The sequence below is a fragment of the Ailuropoda melanoleuca genome, chromosome 14 (genome assembly GCF_002007445.2).
Source record: "Ailuropoda melanoleuca isolate Jingjing chromosome 14, ASM200744v2, whole genome shotgun sequence".
In the NCBI taxonomy this organism is placed as follows: Eukaryota; Metazoa; Chordata; class Mammalia; order Carnivora; family Ursidae; genus Ailuropoda; species Ailuropoda melanoleuca.
In genome coordinates, this window is record NC_048231.1 from 48,517,519 (window position 1) to 48,533,263 (window position 15,745).

A 15,745-nucleotide genomic window follows, 5' to 3' on the forward strand; every position below is an offset into this window, starting at 1 on the left:
CTTCTGTTTTGAAGATGATGAGCAAGACATACAAATGGAAGGAGAGGCCGAAGAGAAGGAGGAAGAAGAAGCCAAGGAAGAGAAGCAAGAGAGAAGGAAGGAAGAGGACGAGGAAGAAGATGATGACCAGGACATCATGAAAGTGCTGGGCAATCTGGTGGTGGCCATGTTCATCAAGTACTGGATATACGTCTGTGGAGGAATGTTCTTCTTCGTCAGCTTCGAGGGTAAAATTGTGATGTACAAAATCATCTACATGGTGCTGTTTCTGTTCTGTGTGGCCTTGTATCAGGTAGGTAAACCATTGTCCTCTGTTTTGTTAATCCTGGTAGCCACCCCAGGAATACATGGAAACTTCCTTTGACAAGATTCTAAATGACTGTAATCCCATGAACATGTTACCTAACATGATCGAAGCAGGTCAAACATTACACATTAAGAAGGAAGGGGGAAATGACTATCTTCAGCTTATTCGTTATTTTAAAATTTGGGGCCCTTAAAAACTAAAACAAACAAAAAAGTTCATGAGTTTTTCAAAACTTCTTGATTAAAAAAAAAACCCTGTATAATTATGTTCATTTTTGAATAGTCATTGAAGAACAGTGGCTGGATAATCTAAAATATGGGATGATACCTAGTTCACATGTACTTCAGACTTTAGAATCAGAAAACTGTGTATGTGTATACTCATCTATATGCATAATGCATGAACTGCTTTAGTATTTTATTCATTAGAATTTATAGACGATTCCACTAAAATGAGTTAGCCTCTCCACCAATTCAGTTCTAACTTACAGAAAAATCATAGCTCAGTGATAGAAACAAGTGCAACAGGACGCTCTTCTTGCAGGCAACCAACAGAACAAATAAAGCAACTACACAAATTCACCTGTAGAGTTAAAAGTATCTCAGCTGAAATTGATAAAGTTTTGAAATACTTTTAAATACTGAAAGTTCAAAACGGAGGCAGTTTTTCTCCCAGCAATAACTACCATGATGGCAACATTGACCATATCATTCCTTGAATGGCTCCTATAGACTAGCTTGTAAATATGATGAGTTCATCCTCTTATCAGCGCTCAAAGTAGGTACTTACAGAGAAAGAAAGGGAAGCTCAAAATGGTCCAGCAACTTACCCAAAAATGTAGTTAGCAACTATCATAGCACTGAGATTCCAATCCAGATCCAGCCAACTCTATGAGAAATAGAGCCTCAAAAACAAAAAGTGAAATCTATTTGATTTTTTAGTATTTGTCAATATCATCACCTGCCATACTTGAATAAACTGATGCCTTTGTAAGGTCTTTTTAAATCAGTTCTTTTTTCTTGTTTGTTTTTCATCTGATTCACAGGTGCACTATGAATGGTGGAGGCGAATCCTAAAATATTTTTGGATGTCTGTGGTTATTTACACTATGCTGGTGCTTATCTTTATATACACATATCAGTTTGAGAACTTCCCAGGCTTGTGGCAAAATATGACTGGACTGAAAAAAGAAAAGTAAGAAATTTGGTGTAAAATCAGCTGTGAAAGTGACAAACGGGATGAAGACTTGCATGCATATTGTTTGAACATATTTAGGGAAGGTTTTAGTAAAACATGATGTCATCAGTGTCTATAAGTTCCTTGAGAACGGGTCATTCTATGGTCTCTCTGCCGAGCCCTGGGCTTGACGCGTAGAGTACGTACTTAATGAACATTGACTGAAAAGTTCACTTTCGGCCCCATTTTAATGAAATAACTTTTTAAAATTTCTGTTTCACGTGAAATACCTGCTTAGTCCTTCACCAGTCATGCCTTCTACTTTCCAAACTGAAGCTCAGTTCAGCAGTTGAGTTGATTCATAGGCTTGTAATACAAAGTAGCAGCCTCTCCTCATTTATGTAGCTGGTGCAAAGATTCTAAGGAGTACTTGATGCCATAGAGAGAGTGCTCGTAGACTAATGATGACGAAATAATTGTTCGTGTGTGTGTGATAGACCTGTGCATGAACTGTATCCTTTTCTGATTTGCTGCGGTAAACTTCTGACATGAGTTACCAGAATTGGGCAAAGAGCTGAATGAATATACTGAGGTGGCTAAGAGAAAAGCTTAAAAGGAAAGACTCGCCATGTAGCTAGGCTGACACATCTTTTACATTTATTTAACAAATATTTATCAAATATTTCCTATGTGGCAGACACTGACTCTGCCTGGGGACATGTCAGGAAACAGGACAGACAGAGTCTAAGCACTGCAGAGTTTATATTCTAGTGGAGGAGACAAAAAACAAAACAAAACAAAACCCTACTTAATGTGCAAATAAATTAATTACAAACTGTGGCAAGTCTATGAAAGAAACAAACAAGAGGCTGAGGCAGTGAACAGTGGGGGACACAAACTATTAACGAGTGGTCAGGACAGGCTTCCCTGGGGAGGTGCCTGAAAGTACACCTGAAGGGCTTGTTTTAAGAAAAGTGTGTGAGTTGGGAGCTGAGATGTGAAAAGCATTCCAGGTAAAGACAGCAGCAAATGTGAAGATCCTGAGATAAGACTGAGTCTGGCATGAAAGAGGAAGCAGAGGAAGGTTCACCTGCTGGGAGCAAGGGGGACAGTGGACTGAACAGAGGTGGAGAATGCAGCCAGGCACCCGGGATGTGCATGGCTCGTAGGAAGTGGTGTTGGCATTTATTTTCTTGGTGAAATTTTTAAGTCTTTAAAGAACTCTTGACTGTCTGAAAAAAAAGTGCTGTCAGAGGGTGAGAATAGAAACCACAGGGTGGGTTAGCTGGCAACAGCTGGGGTCCCATGAGAAATGATGGTGGTTTCATCTAGACTAGGGGGCACAGAGACGGATAACAGAAGTGGGCAGCTTCAAGAGATGTCTAGGAGGCTGAAGGAAATGAGAATGAATACGATGTGAAGGCAAAGACAGACAGACTTCCTGATTTCAGAATGTGGCACAGGCAGGGTAGACGGTGTACCAGGGAAGACTCCCGTGGGGGCCGGGGGTGGAGAACAGCGTAGCTGAGCGAAACTGGGAAATCAAGAACACTGCTTGGAAGACACTTAATATGAAATAACTGTGGAAAAAAAAAAAACCAACAACTTCTGGTAGTTTTTTGGGCACGAGAGAGTCCACAGAAGCTTGAGTTGTAAATGCACCTTTGAGTCATTGGTGTTAAGACGGTGTATAAATCCCTGGGACTTGTGAGACAACCTAGGGGGAAATAAGTTGGAGAAGAGACTCGACACTGAAGTCTGGGGCTATTTCACATCTGGAGGTCCAGTAAAAAAGGAGGAGACAGGGACAGAAGAGAAAAACCAGGCCAGTGCGGAGGCACCAGGACCAGAATTGTTTCGAGAAGGACTAGAGGCAGAATTAAACAAAGACAGAGAAGCAGCCACTGAATTTGGCAGTATTGAGGTTGTTACTGACCGCTGTTAAGAGCAGGTCAGTTGGACTGATGGAGACAAAAACCAAAGCAAACGTGGGGGAGAGAGAGATGCAAGAAATGGTATAACAGGACAGTGAAGGACTGCGATGTAATTTATAGCAAAAAGAATGTGCACACATTGCCTAAGAAAGGCACTTGCTTTTTGTTTCATTTCTTTTTGTTTTGTTTTACAGGCTTGAGGATCTTGGCTTAAAACAGTTTACCGTGGCAGAACTATTCACTCGCATATTCATCCCAACCTCCTTTCTGTTGGTATGCATTTTACACCTTCACTACTTTCATGATCGATTCCTGGAGCTCACAGACCTGAAGTCAATTCCCAGCAAGGAGGACAGCGCCATCTACAGGTGAGCGCTTGCAAGAAGCACGAGCCTCTTGCTCTGCGCGCCACAGCTTTGATTTCCCGCCTCAGCTGGGCCCCCTGCAGGAAGCCAGTAACTAACCTTAGAGATTCACCCTTGAGCTTTCTATGAGTACCCACCCGTGAGTGAAAAAAAGAAATGAGAAAAAAATGTGTAGTATTTTCTGACAGTTTCTGATACCACACATAGTGACTCATGGCTGGTTAATGCAAAGTGATCTTGGTCGTCCCGTGAGTAGGTTTAGAATAGCTGCACAGACGCAAATACTTTAGAGTTGGTGATGGATATTCTGTGTCTGGGCCGTGATGTGTTTTTAGAACATTTATGAAATCTGGCTGATTCAGAGGATGAGTTTTCTGTTGTGCTGACAACCAGTTTAGAAGCGAGAGCGTACCAAAATGTGGTGTGCAGAATTTTCCCTTCCACTCTGGAAATAAAGAACTCCAGCTAAAAGGAAAGAATCTGCATTCTACTAGTAATTAGAATAACATGTAGGGAAATAAAGTGAACACAGTATTTGCTTTAATCAGCTCTTTGTTGTCTTCTCATCTATAAATATATAAAATGCTCACAAGCAACAGATGAGATGTCTCTCTCTCAGCCCGTGTGTGTTGAAACCAAAATGATTTTATCACAAATCTCACAGTCTGGTCCCTCACAGGGAAATTTCAAGCATGCTTCTAATGAACGTTCATACCAATGTCTCTCTTTGCTTCAGATTTAGCCTATGATTCAGTTCCTGGAAAAACCCTTGTTAAGCAACCAAGGGAGCAAAGGGCTGTACGGAGGGAGTGCAGATGCCAGCCGAAAATCCCCTTTAGTCTTTTTGACTTTGCTCTGAACTCTTTTTCAAAGGAAACAATGAGTACAGCAAAAGAAGATGAAGGAGTATTTCATCAGGCACAGCTTATGAACACCCAACGTTCAATTTTCTGCTATCATAGGGACTGGAGTCATAGAGAACTCCAAAGCTCTTTTATTTGGTGATAAAAACCATTTTGTAATCTCTATCTATTTATTGATAGCCAGCAGATTTCTTTTCCATATTGTGTTTTTCGGACCTGAGTTTACATTCCCTTTTCATTCTGAGTATGTTCCAGATGCCTTTCTGACTGTGAATGGCTCCCAACCAGTAGAACCCAGAGGTATCAAGCAGTTGTTATTTCTTATCCCATCTCGCCACCATCAATAAGCAAGCTCAGCTAAAACCTGTCTCCTCCCAACGCCCCACCAGGGAGAGGGCATGGATGGGGTCAGTGGCTCCCCTCAGTGATTATCAACCATTAGGAAAATAAGGTAGTTATTAGAAGTCTGACAGCCCCCTAGGAGAGATTACTTCTAGGCAAACTTGTTAGCAAAAGAAGTCACCCTAAGATTAAAAGCTTACAAACACAGTGCTGTCATAGGAAAGTAAGAGTTATCAGTCATTAGAAGAAGTATTTTTGATGACTCTTTTTGACATTGCTTGAGAAAGCTGGGGAAAAATTAGTTTTTGATATTTAACTCTGGCAAAATAACATGCTTTATTTCATTATAAACCCCCACCATTTGTTCAAAAAGTCATATGCAATAATCAAGAAAAACCTATTGGTCAGCAAAGTATATTTGTCTGTTTGTAAAAGAAATGTAATATCTGGTGATTGCTAATGACACCTTAAATTTTCTTTTCCTTCTAAATGCCTTGGATCTCTATTTTCTCCTCACGTAAAGTTCCTCCAGGATGTAGGAGCATTTTCCTGCCCTTGTTCTTATTACCATGTCTTTGAATCTAATGTCATATGATCAAATAGAGATATAGATTACAGTTTTCCAGGAAAATATAGATTTTCAGGACCACAGTTTTGCAGAAGACCATGCAGCTCAACAAAGACTGTACCAGCCCAAAAGAATCACAATTTCTGAGACCTAGGGTATGTGAAAACTGAATTTGTTCCTCAGAGTTCCCTGGAAGCACGTAGAACATTATTTAATTATGTAAGTTCTGGGGAAGGACTACAGTCTCATGTGGAGATGCTTTTTCCCTGTTTCCATGGTTGCTGCACTCATAGCCCTCACCCTCCATGCCATGGCAAGAGAAGAAAGAAGATCTTAAAGATCTGTAGCCATTTAAGATCATGGCTTGCCTTCCTTGTGGCCATGGGTGAGTCCCGAGCATGCACTGAGCAGTTAATTTTCCAAGAAAATATAGAATGACGAGACAGTATATAAGGCCAGATACCTAAAGACGTTAGGAACATGGGATTTCATTTTTAGTTCTTTGAAAAGCAGTTCTCTAGGACCTTACAGAGTTCAAAGTTCGGTTCAAATTCAAGTTTGGTGTTTTGGGATTTCCTGCAACCATTTATTTTAAAAGTCCCTACATTTTAACTTTGAACATAGAATACATATCCTATCTTTTTAAGTAACTTGTTCCCATTCTGGTGTTTTCCTTACTAACAGTATTATTTTGTCCCTGGAGCCCTAATAAATGACCACATTAAGATCAAAATGTTGAAGAGAAAGAAGTATTTACAGAGTTAGGACTGACTGTCATGCTTTTCCTTCTCTATTCCCGCCTCCTCAGTAGAAGCTTTACAAAACCTGACCCATAAATTGGGAATAATTGATTCATTGTATTCCTTACATTGATTCCAGTACTGTTGTTTCTGTCAATATCCAGCTGTTCTTTTCCTGTTTTGTCCACTGTTTGTGTGTGTTGTGTTTTTGTGCACACATAGGTTATATAGGCAAATGTCACTTATATCTGAAGAATTTATTGTGTGTAGCCTTAGGGAATTGATAAAGTTAGCATTATGAAAAAGCTTTGATATACATGATAATAGGAAAATCTATTATTTCTAAACAGGTGTTTTCAGGAATATTATTTCACTTATCTATTGATAAAATATATAATATTAGAACATAACTACAGTCTATGATAACATATATATTTAATACTAATGTATGAAATAACGATTATGTAATTAAACATCCATCCCTGACCACACTTTGTTTTAGAAGGTATTCTGATGCATATAGAAACAAAACGACTTTTTTCAACTTCAGTCTTAGAAAACTTAAAGAACACTATGTTGTATTTGGTTACTTAGTAGGATTTTTTTTTTTAATTTGGGGGAAGGAACAAGAATTCCTCTTTTAGATTGTCTTTTATGTGATAAGTGTGCTCTGAAGATTGAAACATTACAGATTTTTAGTAAAGTGTGTGAGAGGGGATGGGACGAGAAGAACAGAGCAACTAGTTACCTTCAAGCATTTTTCCTGAATATATCTAACTTCGCATTGCTCCTGAATCTTGCTGCCCTGACTCGTCTTCGTGCATGGAAGTATCGATGAGCACAAACCTGACGACTTAAAGGTTGCAAGACAGTCTACCTCTTTCCTCTCTAACAGTCTCCTCTTTCTCTCTCCCACCTGTCTCCTCATCCGCATGCCACCTTGCGCTTCCATCTCTCACCTCATAGCCATGCCAAAGTCAATGGGCGCGTATATCTAATAATAAATAGGTGGGTACTTCAATGTTTTCTCTCTTGTTGTTTTTTTTTTTTTTACGGTCTCTTTGTGTGTTAAGCACTTTGCTGTTTTGTAAATGAAAAATGATGTCATCAGATAGTGGACAGTGGTCTTCAGGTATGCTCATGGATGTATTTTGCCAACCAAACCATTTGGTGTTTACCCCGAATGGTGCTGCAAGTGGGTTTGGAGGTTGCCGAGGGTCTTCAGCTGGTTCTCAACCTTTGCTCTTGGTTCAAATGGATGCCCCATTAATTTCATTCTTTGGTAAATTAGTTCAAGGCTTGCCTGAGAGCTTATAACCGTCTTGAGCGCATCACTGAGAGCTCAGCTCAAGAACCACCTCCACCACAGACTCGCCCACAAATGCCAACTTTCCTCGCTACAAGTGATCTGCCCGTCCTCTGAACTTACACAGCACTTTATCATTGCCGCCTTCTGACTCTCTGTCTGCCTGTCTTATCTCCCTTGCCAAAGCGTCAGCTCCTCAGGCCTGGAGTCCCTGCATAATTCACCACGTGTCCACGTACCACCTACCTCAGGGCCTCACCCGTTTGTTGACCCTCGGTAGATATTTCCTGAATGAAGTGTTAAGTCAAAACAATATATGGTTAAAAGAAAATGAAGACATTTGTTTCTTCAAATATACTTCGACTTGAAAGATCAGCATATTGAATAAAGATCTTTTATGTCACCAGATTTCACTAAAGATGCAGAGATGGGCACTGGGACAGGGCCCTCCCTACCTTAGAGCCCTATTACCCAGCTGGGGAGATAAAACATGCAGATGACCACACATAATAAAGAGTAAGCTTTGATAAGTGTTGTTTGCAGAGTTATCCTCAACTGCCCTAAAAGTACAGAGAAAAGATCCTTTGGGATCTAATTTACTAAAGCTATCCTGACTTTATTAAATAGGTGAATTAAAATATCCATGCCTATAACTTTATACCATTTGTAATAAAGCCAGTAATTTAGGTCATAGAAACATGTATTTTGCAATAAATCCAATTAACAGAATAACTCTTTGAAAGATCTGTTGGTGTTCTATTCCATTTGCTTTTTTCTTAAATAAAATCCCAAGGCTGACAACCATATAGCAAACCATGGAAGCCAAAACTTCTAGAAAGAAGTGTGAAAAATTAATGCATCACTGTGCAGATCACTGAAGAAGAAGGGATGAAGACTTGCTGGTTCCTTTGGGAGCCAGTTTTATTGACAGCCTGAGAGGGAGGAGTCAACCTCAGGTTTTCAGCTGATAGGCAGAGAAGTAAGATAAAAACTCTAGCTGGAGATCTTGAGCAACCATTGAAATTTCATCTCTTCAAACGTAAAGAAGTTCTCTCTCAATCTCTCTCCACCTCCCTCGTCCCTCTTTCCCTCTCCCCCTCACTCCCCTCTACTCCTCTACTCCTGTATCCCTCCATCCATCTCTCTCCCTATCTCCCTCTCCCCCTGTTCATCCATTTCTTTCCTCTGTCTCTCACTGTCTCTTCCCATAAAGTATTTACCATTGGCTGTATGAGGAGATGGCTGGGACACCTAAGAAGGCAGAAGCTGGCTTGATGGGCTCCAACAGCAGGGACGGATACAAGTTACGGTTCCAGCTGTCTCAGACTTCTCTCTTGAGAGAAAGCCTATCCCCATTAACCCAAGTCACAAGGCCAGGGAATGTGCTCAGGAATTAGAATGATCAAGATCCAGAGTCATATAAAATCATTAAAAACTCGAAACATTCCACTGTTAGCACTATCTTCTTTGCGGTGGAATTTTCATTTGAGTCTGAATGCTAACATACTAAAAAAGGCCAGAGTTATTCCCCAGAGAAGATGTTACCCAATAAACTCTTCCCTCACTATGCTTCTGAAAGGCTGTGTGTAAAGCATGTCCAATTTTGAATAAGACCTAGTCTTGGTGAAAATAGTAAGTCAATCCTTTTATTAAGTAAGTTTTATTTCTCCCATAATTTTTTCCTTGTATGCTCAGTGTTATTTCATAAGGAGAATAATGTGTTTGTAAACGTGAGTTCTGGATGAAAGGGAAGACATACCTACATTCAACTTCTGGGTTGATTAAAATTTAGGCATTATCTAACAAGGTGTGAGGTAGGGGTGGTAAGAACAGTGGGTGACTGATTAAATTTTGATGGTACAAATAATTGTGAGGAAGTTCCAACTGAATTCCTAAACAGAACGAATTAGAATATTTTAACAGGAGTAATGGTCATTTCTGTCTCATATGCAGAAACTAGATCCATCATACCCAACCCTGTCGAGTAGATTTTTTTGGAGAAAATTACTACCATGCACATTTAAGATGTGATTTTAAACTTACAAATCAAGTGCTCATCTGTGAATACCATCTTCTACAAGTGTGTGTACATTCTAGAAAATAATCTTAAGCAGTGTAAATATTATTTAAATGTTACTTATAAACACTAGAAATTTGCACAACACCTCTTTTCTCTAACAGTCTGATGAATAGGGTGGGTACAGTTTACATTACCACATATTCCAAGTAGAATAGTCATAAAAATAAATGGAATTTAGACTAAGGAGATGTTACAATGGTAGACTTTCCATTTTCTTTCATTGGAACTATCCTAATTTGTGGTTTCATATATTGACTCAAAGTCAGGTCCTAATACAGAATTAAGCCTCTTCAACTCTCCGTGTAACACAATTTGTTTCTTCTGTTTCACATAAGAATGTTCACCCGGTGTGTAGAATTCATTGGCCAAACACTCAGTGAGTCACATTGTATACCAAGCCCAGTGCAACATTTTGCAAGAGAGTCCAGGAGAGTTAAGACTGGCTTTTGCCCTCAAAGGAAGAGTCCCCAGAACCATCATTAGAATAAAATTATGTAGATGCAAATGGACAGATGCATGCATCAAGGACCATATAAAGAACTGTATAATGAAAGCCGTGGGTGCGGAAGGAAAGAGTGAGTGACAACACAAAGAGAACATCACCTGTTTTGTTAGAAGCCAAAAGGAGAAATGGTGAGTCAATGAGAGGATTACAGAGCAGAGCCTGGAGCAGCATAAAAACAAAGCAAGGAAGTTACAGGTGTGGATAAAGACAAAGCAAAAGAAAAGAAAATGAACTCCATAGTGGGGAAAGGCATGCAAAAAGGTGAGATTTAAGGAAGTGGGGGAGTGTCTTCTCTGAGAATCCAGGTCATCACCATGTCTATTTGTAAATTTCCTTCAAGTGCTGATTAATTTGCACATGAGGGTCAGCACAGAATTGCCAGTATTGTTAAGTATCATAAATTTCAGGGAGCATGGTTACTAATTTACTTTTTGGAAATGCAGGATCCCATTTTAAAGTTTACTAGGGGGGAAATACCTACATGGAGGTACACAGGCTTTCCAGGAGATTCGGTCCAGCTGTTCAATATGGCAAACTGGGGGTTAGTTCTGCCCATGAACTTCACATTGTGTAGACAGCCCCACCTGAGCAGCAGCCCAGCCTCAGTGAATGCAGTGGTGGCAGGTAGTGGGCAGAGAGCAGAGAGTGCAGAAGGTTGAGAGTGGCGGGGACAGACTCCCATGGAACAAACCTTTGCTCTTTTTCTTCCGAATGGCCGTTGCAATACACAAGTTATGTTAAGAATGTGCTGATGACAGACTTACAGACCAAGTTGAGCCCTTGTCCCAGTGTCCAGCGTGGTGTGGCATATTTCTTGCAAAGGCATATTTCTAACTCCGCTTTTTCATGATACAAATTATCAAAGTAGTACATGAAGATCTATCATTAGCAGATGGTTTTTTACTTTAAAAATATTCCCTGTATACTAAGTAAGCACTGTGTTAAGAGCTTAACAGAAATCACCTTAGTTTTCCTAGCATCCTGTGAAGTAGGCGCTATTATTCCATTTTGCAGACCAGCAGACTGAGACTTAGGAGACAGGGTAGGGAGTTTTGTTAAATCATCTAGCTAGTAAGTTGTCTAGTAGAGGCTTGAATCTGAGTCTTTTTGATTCTAATGAGCATGCTTTAACATATTTTGTATAGCCTTCAAAAAATTGCTATTAAAAAATGGAAGGAAAAAAATGAAAGTCTTTACACAGGTATCCTTTTTAAAATCGTAAACTCCAATCAGGCACTAAAAATATTTTCATCTGTACACGTTTTATGCACACAAATTTTCTCATGCAATTTCTCCGTTAACAGACTCCTGGAGTCTAGTAAACAACAGCCTGAGACAGGTTTTCCGTTTTTTCTCTGTTATCTGTTACAAGCTCTCGAGGTTAGACTGCTCCAGAAGGCATCTGGTCTTACATGCCCTATTTCCTCCTAAGGATTATGTCAGAAGGAAATGCGTACTTGGCTCAGACACAGATATTTGATTCTCTTCTCTCCCCAGCATTATCTAGTCTCAGATCTCTCCTAGACTATTACAAGTTTCCAGAAGTGGACTTCCAGACATATTTCCACAGGGTTTACTCTAGTGTTTTCCTTTGATTCCTTCATTTGCTAATCTCACCTCAGTGTGCCCCAACTATGGCAAGGCACTTCAGGGGCCTTTTTGCTTGTGGACTTTTTGTTATGTAGCCAGAGTGGCAGCTGCAGAAACAGCCTCATCTATGTAAGTTTCATTCCACAAATTTGCTCTCATTCTTGGCAAGCTGTTTTTCTTGTCATTACTAAGTCATGGCAGTATTGACGTAGATAGTAAAAAGGCACTACGAGATGGTCATCTTTCCACCAAATGTCATAATAAGAAGTATCTTCTCACTTATAAAATGCATCCCCTGCCGATGCTGAAGAGAACATATAAATATTGACAATTGTGTGACAGCTGACTGCTTTTACATGTAACACCATTTCACATGCAGAGTCCTGGCAAAGCAGGAACAACACATATGCCCCCTGAGATTTGACATGCAGTGCTGGTGTGTAAAATATGGTATTGTTTCGGGGAAGGGGAGGGATTTCCCCAAAGACAGAAGGGTGGATTGACTAGCTTTGGAAAATAAGAAAGTGGTATGTCATCGTAAGTCCTTCCACAAATATGGAGCCATCAGGACATTCTTTCTTTATTCAATTCACAGTGTTTCTGCATTCTAAAATTTACCTGCTTGGCACCCTGTTAAAAGGAATTACTTTTGAATGATAAAAGCTCTAGAAGTCTAAGAACAATGCAGATTCATTGCAATAGGTACCCAACATCATAGGTATGTTTCAAATATAAAATCAGTGAGTTTCAAGTAAGCTTAGATTTTATCTAGCCAAACTTACTCATTTTATAGAAAAAAAGTGAATTTCAGAAAGGTTAAATAATATACTCAGAGCCCACAATTATACAGATACGATAACATTCTTAATTGTCCATCCTGTTACAACCAGGCTGAAATATACATTAATTATTACAAATGGAGAAGACTATCAGTATTTCCAGTAGATCTTTCCCTGATACCTCCTTTATTGCCCACAAATGTTCCTTCAAATTGGCTATGAGTAAAAAGATACACTTTTTAACAATTTAGGAGGAAGATGGTACTCGTTACTGTCCAATACTAAATAAGCTGTAAAGCTCTGGCTGCTGTCCGGGCTCAGTGAAACTGTACCCCATGCCTCACCCAGGCTGTCACACCCCGTCTCCCCATGACCGTGAGTCCCACAGTCAACACCAGTGCCCGCAGACTGGGACGTCATGCAGACTTCTTAGTCTCGAAAGCATTTTGCTTCCACTGCTTATGCTTTAGATGACAGCAGAGTGGGATGAGTGTGCAAAGGTGGACTGCGATTACATGTTATTTAAGAATAATTTTTTAAAAACCTATTTAGAGTGTAACTGACTGGATTCTTGTGGGATGGTTTGCTGCGTTACTAAAAAAGCATGACATGATTTGCCTCTGTCGTCTATACGTTCTCCCCTTTATGACCTGCAATCCTGTCCACTCTCAACTCAGTGGCCAAGCCTAGGGTTCATAGCAAAAGCACACTATTGATGCCGTCCTGGAATGCACTTGCCATTAGGACTTACTGCAACCGCATACAGGAATGCGATAGTGGATGATATGTAGCATGATGTGTGATCTCTGACATTCCTTATAATTCTTCTGTTCTCATCTCCTTTTTTTCCTTTCTGTTTCAATTACTTTGAGCAGCATCAAGACAAAATTACCAATCCACCAAAATGAGTAAGTCCCCCGTGAAGCCATGAAATGCTTGCTGTACATGATTGCCGTTTCATGCTTCTACGCCCTAAACTCTGACCATTTTCTCCTCCGGGAAAAATGTCAAGTTTAGGTGTCGATAGCTCTCATTACTGACTAATCACTAGAACCCAAATTGGAAAAGCTAACAAGACCTGAGTTTACAGTTTGCTTTTAGAAAGAGCTTTTAAAAAAAAAAATGACAAGACGCTAACAACCCCACATTGCAAGGCCTGTGTACCTGCACTGATTTTCATTTTTATTTATCCTCCTTTTACTTGCCCCTCACTCAAATCTCTCCTGGCGCTCCTTCCTTCCCTGACTCGGCTGCTCTCTGCCAACAGACTGGCCCACCCCGAAGGAAGCCTTCCGGACCTTGCCATGATGAATCTGACCGCCAGCCTGGAGAAGCCGGACATCAGGAAGCTAGCCGAGCCGGGGGATGACAAACCAGAGGGATGCCCTGAAAGGGCTGAGAAGGCTGAGCTTGGGAAAGACAGCGAGGAGGAGGAGGAAGAGGAAGAGGAAGAGGAAGAGGAGGAGGAAGAGGAAGAGGAGGAGGAAGAGACTTCAGGTAACCCACCCACTACCAGTAGCTGTTCTGAATGAACATCCTGGCTGACAGACTCAGTGAATGAAATGGACTGGTTCCCGATGGGTGGAGATTTGATCCAGTTCATGAAATGAAAACTGGGGTGTGGTCTTTTGGTTGCTATAGTTACAACATTACGGTTCCAATGGCTCCCATCATTTCCTTGTGACTCTGAGGTAGAAGAGAGCAGGTGGCTGATTGTCAGCCCTGATCCACCAGAGGTGGTCCCCACCAGGCCCGGAGGGGTGGTTTGTGGCTCTTACCTGTGCTCAGGCAGAATCCTGGTTGGGGTGTTTCCTACCAGCAGCAGAGGCAGGCATCTGTGTAGAATTTCAGAAAGTTCTAGACGGGGCCTTTTCAAATGCATTCTCAAAGAAACCAGTCTGGGACTTCCCCAGAAAACTAGTACTTAAGAACATACTTGTAATTCTGTGCTAATGTTTCAGGACCTGGGAACCAGAGGAGCAAATGAGCGATGGGATAATTATCATGTCAACCAACTCCTAGAGGTGTTTTTGTTGTCATTGTCAGTTTAGGTTTTTCCCTCTTTATTCTTTAGGCTCTTTTTTCTGGTTTTTTTTTAAAGATTTTATTTATTTATTCAACAGAGATAGAGACAGCCAGCGAGAGAGGGAACACAAGCAGGGGGAGTGGGAGAGGAAGAAGCAGGCTCATAGCAGAGGAGCCCGATGCGGGGCTCGATCCCATAACGCTCAGATCACGCCCTGAGCTGAAGGCAGACGCCCAACCGCTGTGCCACCCAGGCACCCCTCTTTTTTCTGTTTTGAGTTAATGTTTAATAGGGCGTGATGAGAACTGGACGTCCGAGGTGATCAGGGTACCTTATCTGACAGAGACCAGAAAAGGCGGGGCGCCTCATCTGTACAGCAGCTCCCAGACAGTATGAGAGGAACGAGACTGGGTGGCCTCTGGGGTGGTGCTCTGGGGCCACACCGTGAGGTGCTACACTTGCCTTTGCTGGTGCTCTGTGCTTTAAAGGGTTAGAAAACGAAAAAGCACAAGGCAGAAGATCCCTCCCAAAGGCAAATTCTCCCAAACCTGGTCCCTTTCCCCCCCCTCATCTCAGAAGACCCTGAGAGGGACCCAGAATGGCCCTTTCCATGTCTAAGTAATGGCTGTTCCTCAGGGTGAAGGAGAACCAAGCTCCCAAGGTGGGACCAAGACTGGGATTTGCTCTACTACTTCATGGTTTTGAGCTTTGCTAAGAGGATCTCACCGAAAATTGGATTGCACTTTGTTCTGGCACTCCCTCATACACCTGCCATCTATACTGACTGAAATCTTTGTACCAACTATTATCTCTGTCACTTTGTAAATAAGCATTTTTCACAATAACCAAAACCTTGCTGAAATTTTTAGAACTGAGGACAATAACTGCTACAACCATCCCAGCCATGTGAAGAAGATGCTACTTAAAGAGATGCTCAGGTCTTACCTGTCTGAGCTCCTGAGCTTTTGTCTACACTCGTGGCAACGTGCTGATGCCACAAAATAGTTCTGTCATGACTTCCATCCACATGAACCCCGACAGCCCTTCTAGAAAGAAAATAACCCCAGTCTGCAAAATGTTTCTACTTAGCACAGGGGGAAAGAAAGGAATGACTAATATGATTAAAAATTATGATTAGGGTGAGTCTGACCACATTTTGTGAAC

At 41.0% G+C, this 15,745-nt stretch overlaps 1 protein-coding gene across 1 annotated transcript in view; it reads left to right on the forward strand.

The window, feature by feature from the left end:
• Positions 1 to 15,745, forward strand: part of PIEZO2 (piezo type mechanosensitive ion channel component 2) — a 351,612-nt gene that overhangs the window by 242,538 nt on the left and 93,329 nt on the right. Inside the window, exons 15-18 of the mRNA XM_034642188.1 lie at positions 15 to 292; positions 1,353 to 1,501; positions 3,612 to 3,785; positions 13,823 to 14,052. Of these exons, the coding sequence (XP_034498079.1) occupies positions 15 to 292; positions 1,353 to 1,501; positions 3,612 to 3,785; positions 13,823 to 14,052 (831 nt within the window). The remainder of the gene's footprint in view (positions 1 to 14; positions 293 to 1,352; positions 1,502 to 3,611; positions 3,786 to 13,822; positions 14,053 to 15,745) is intronic.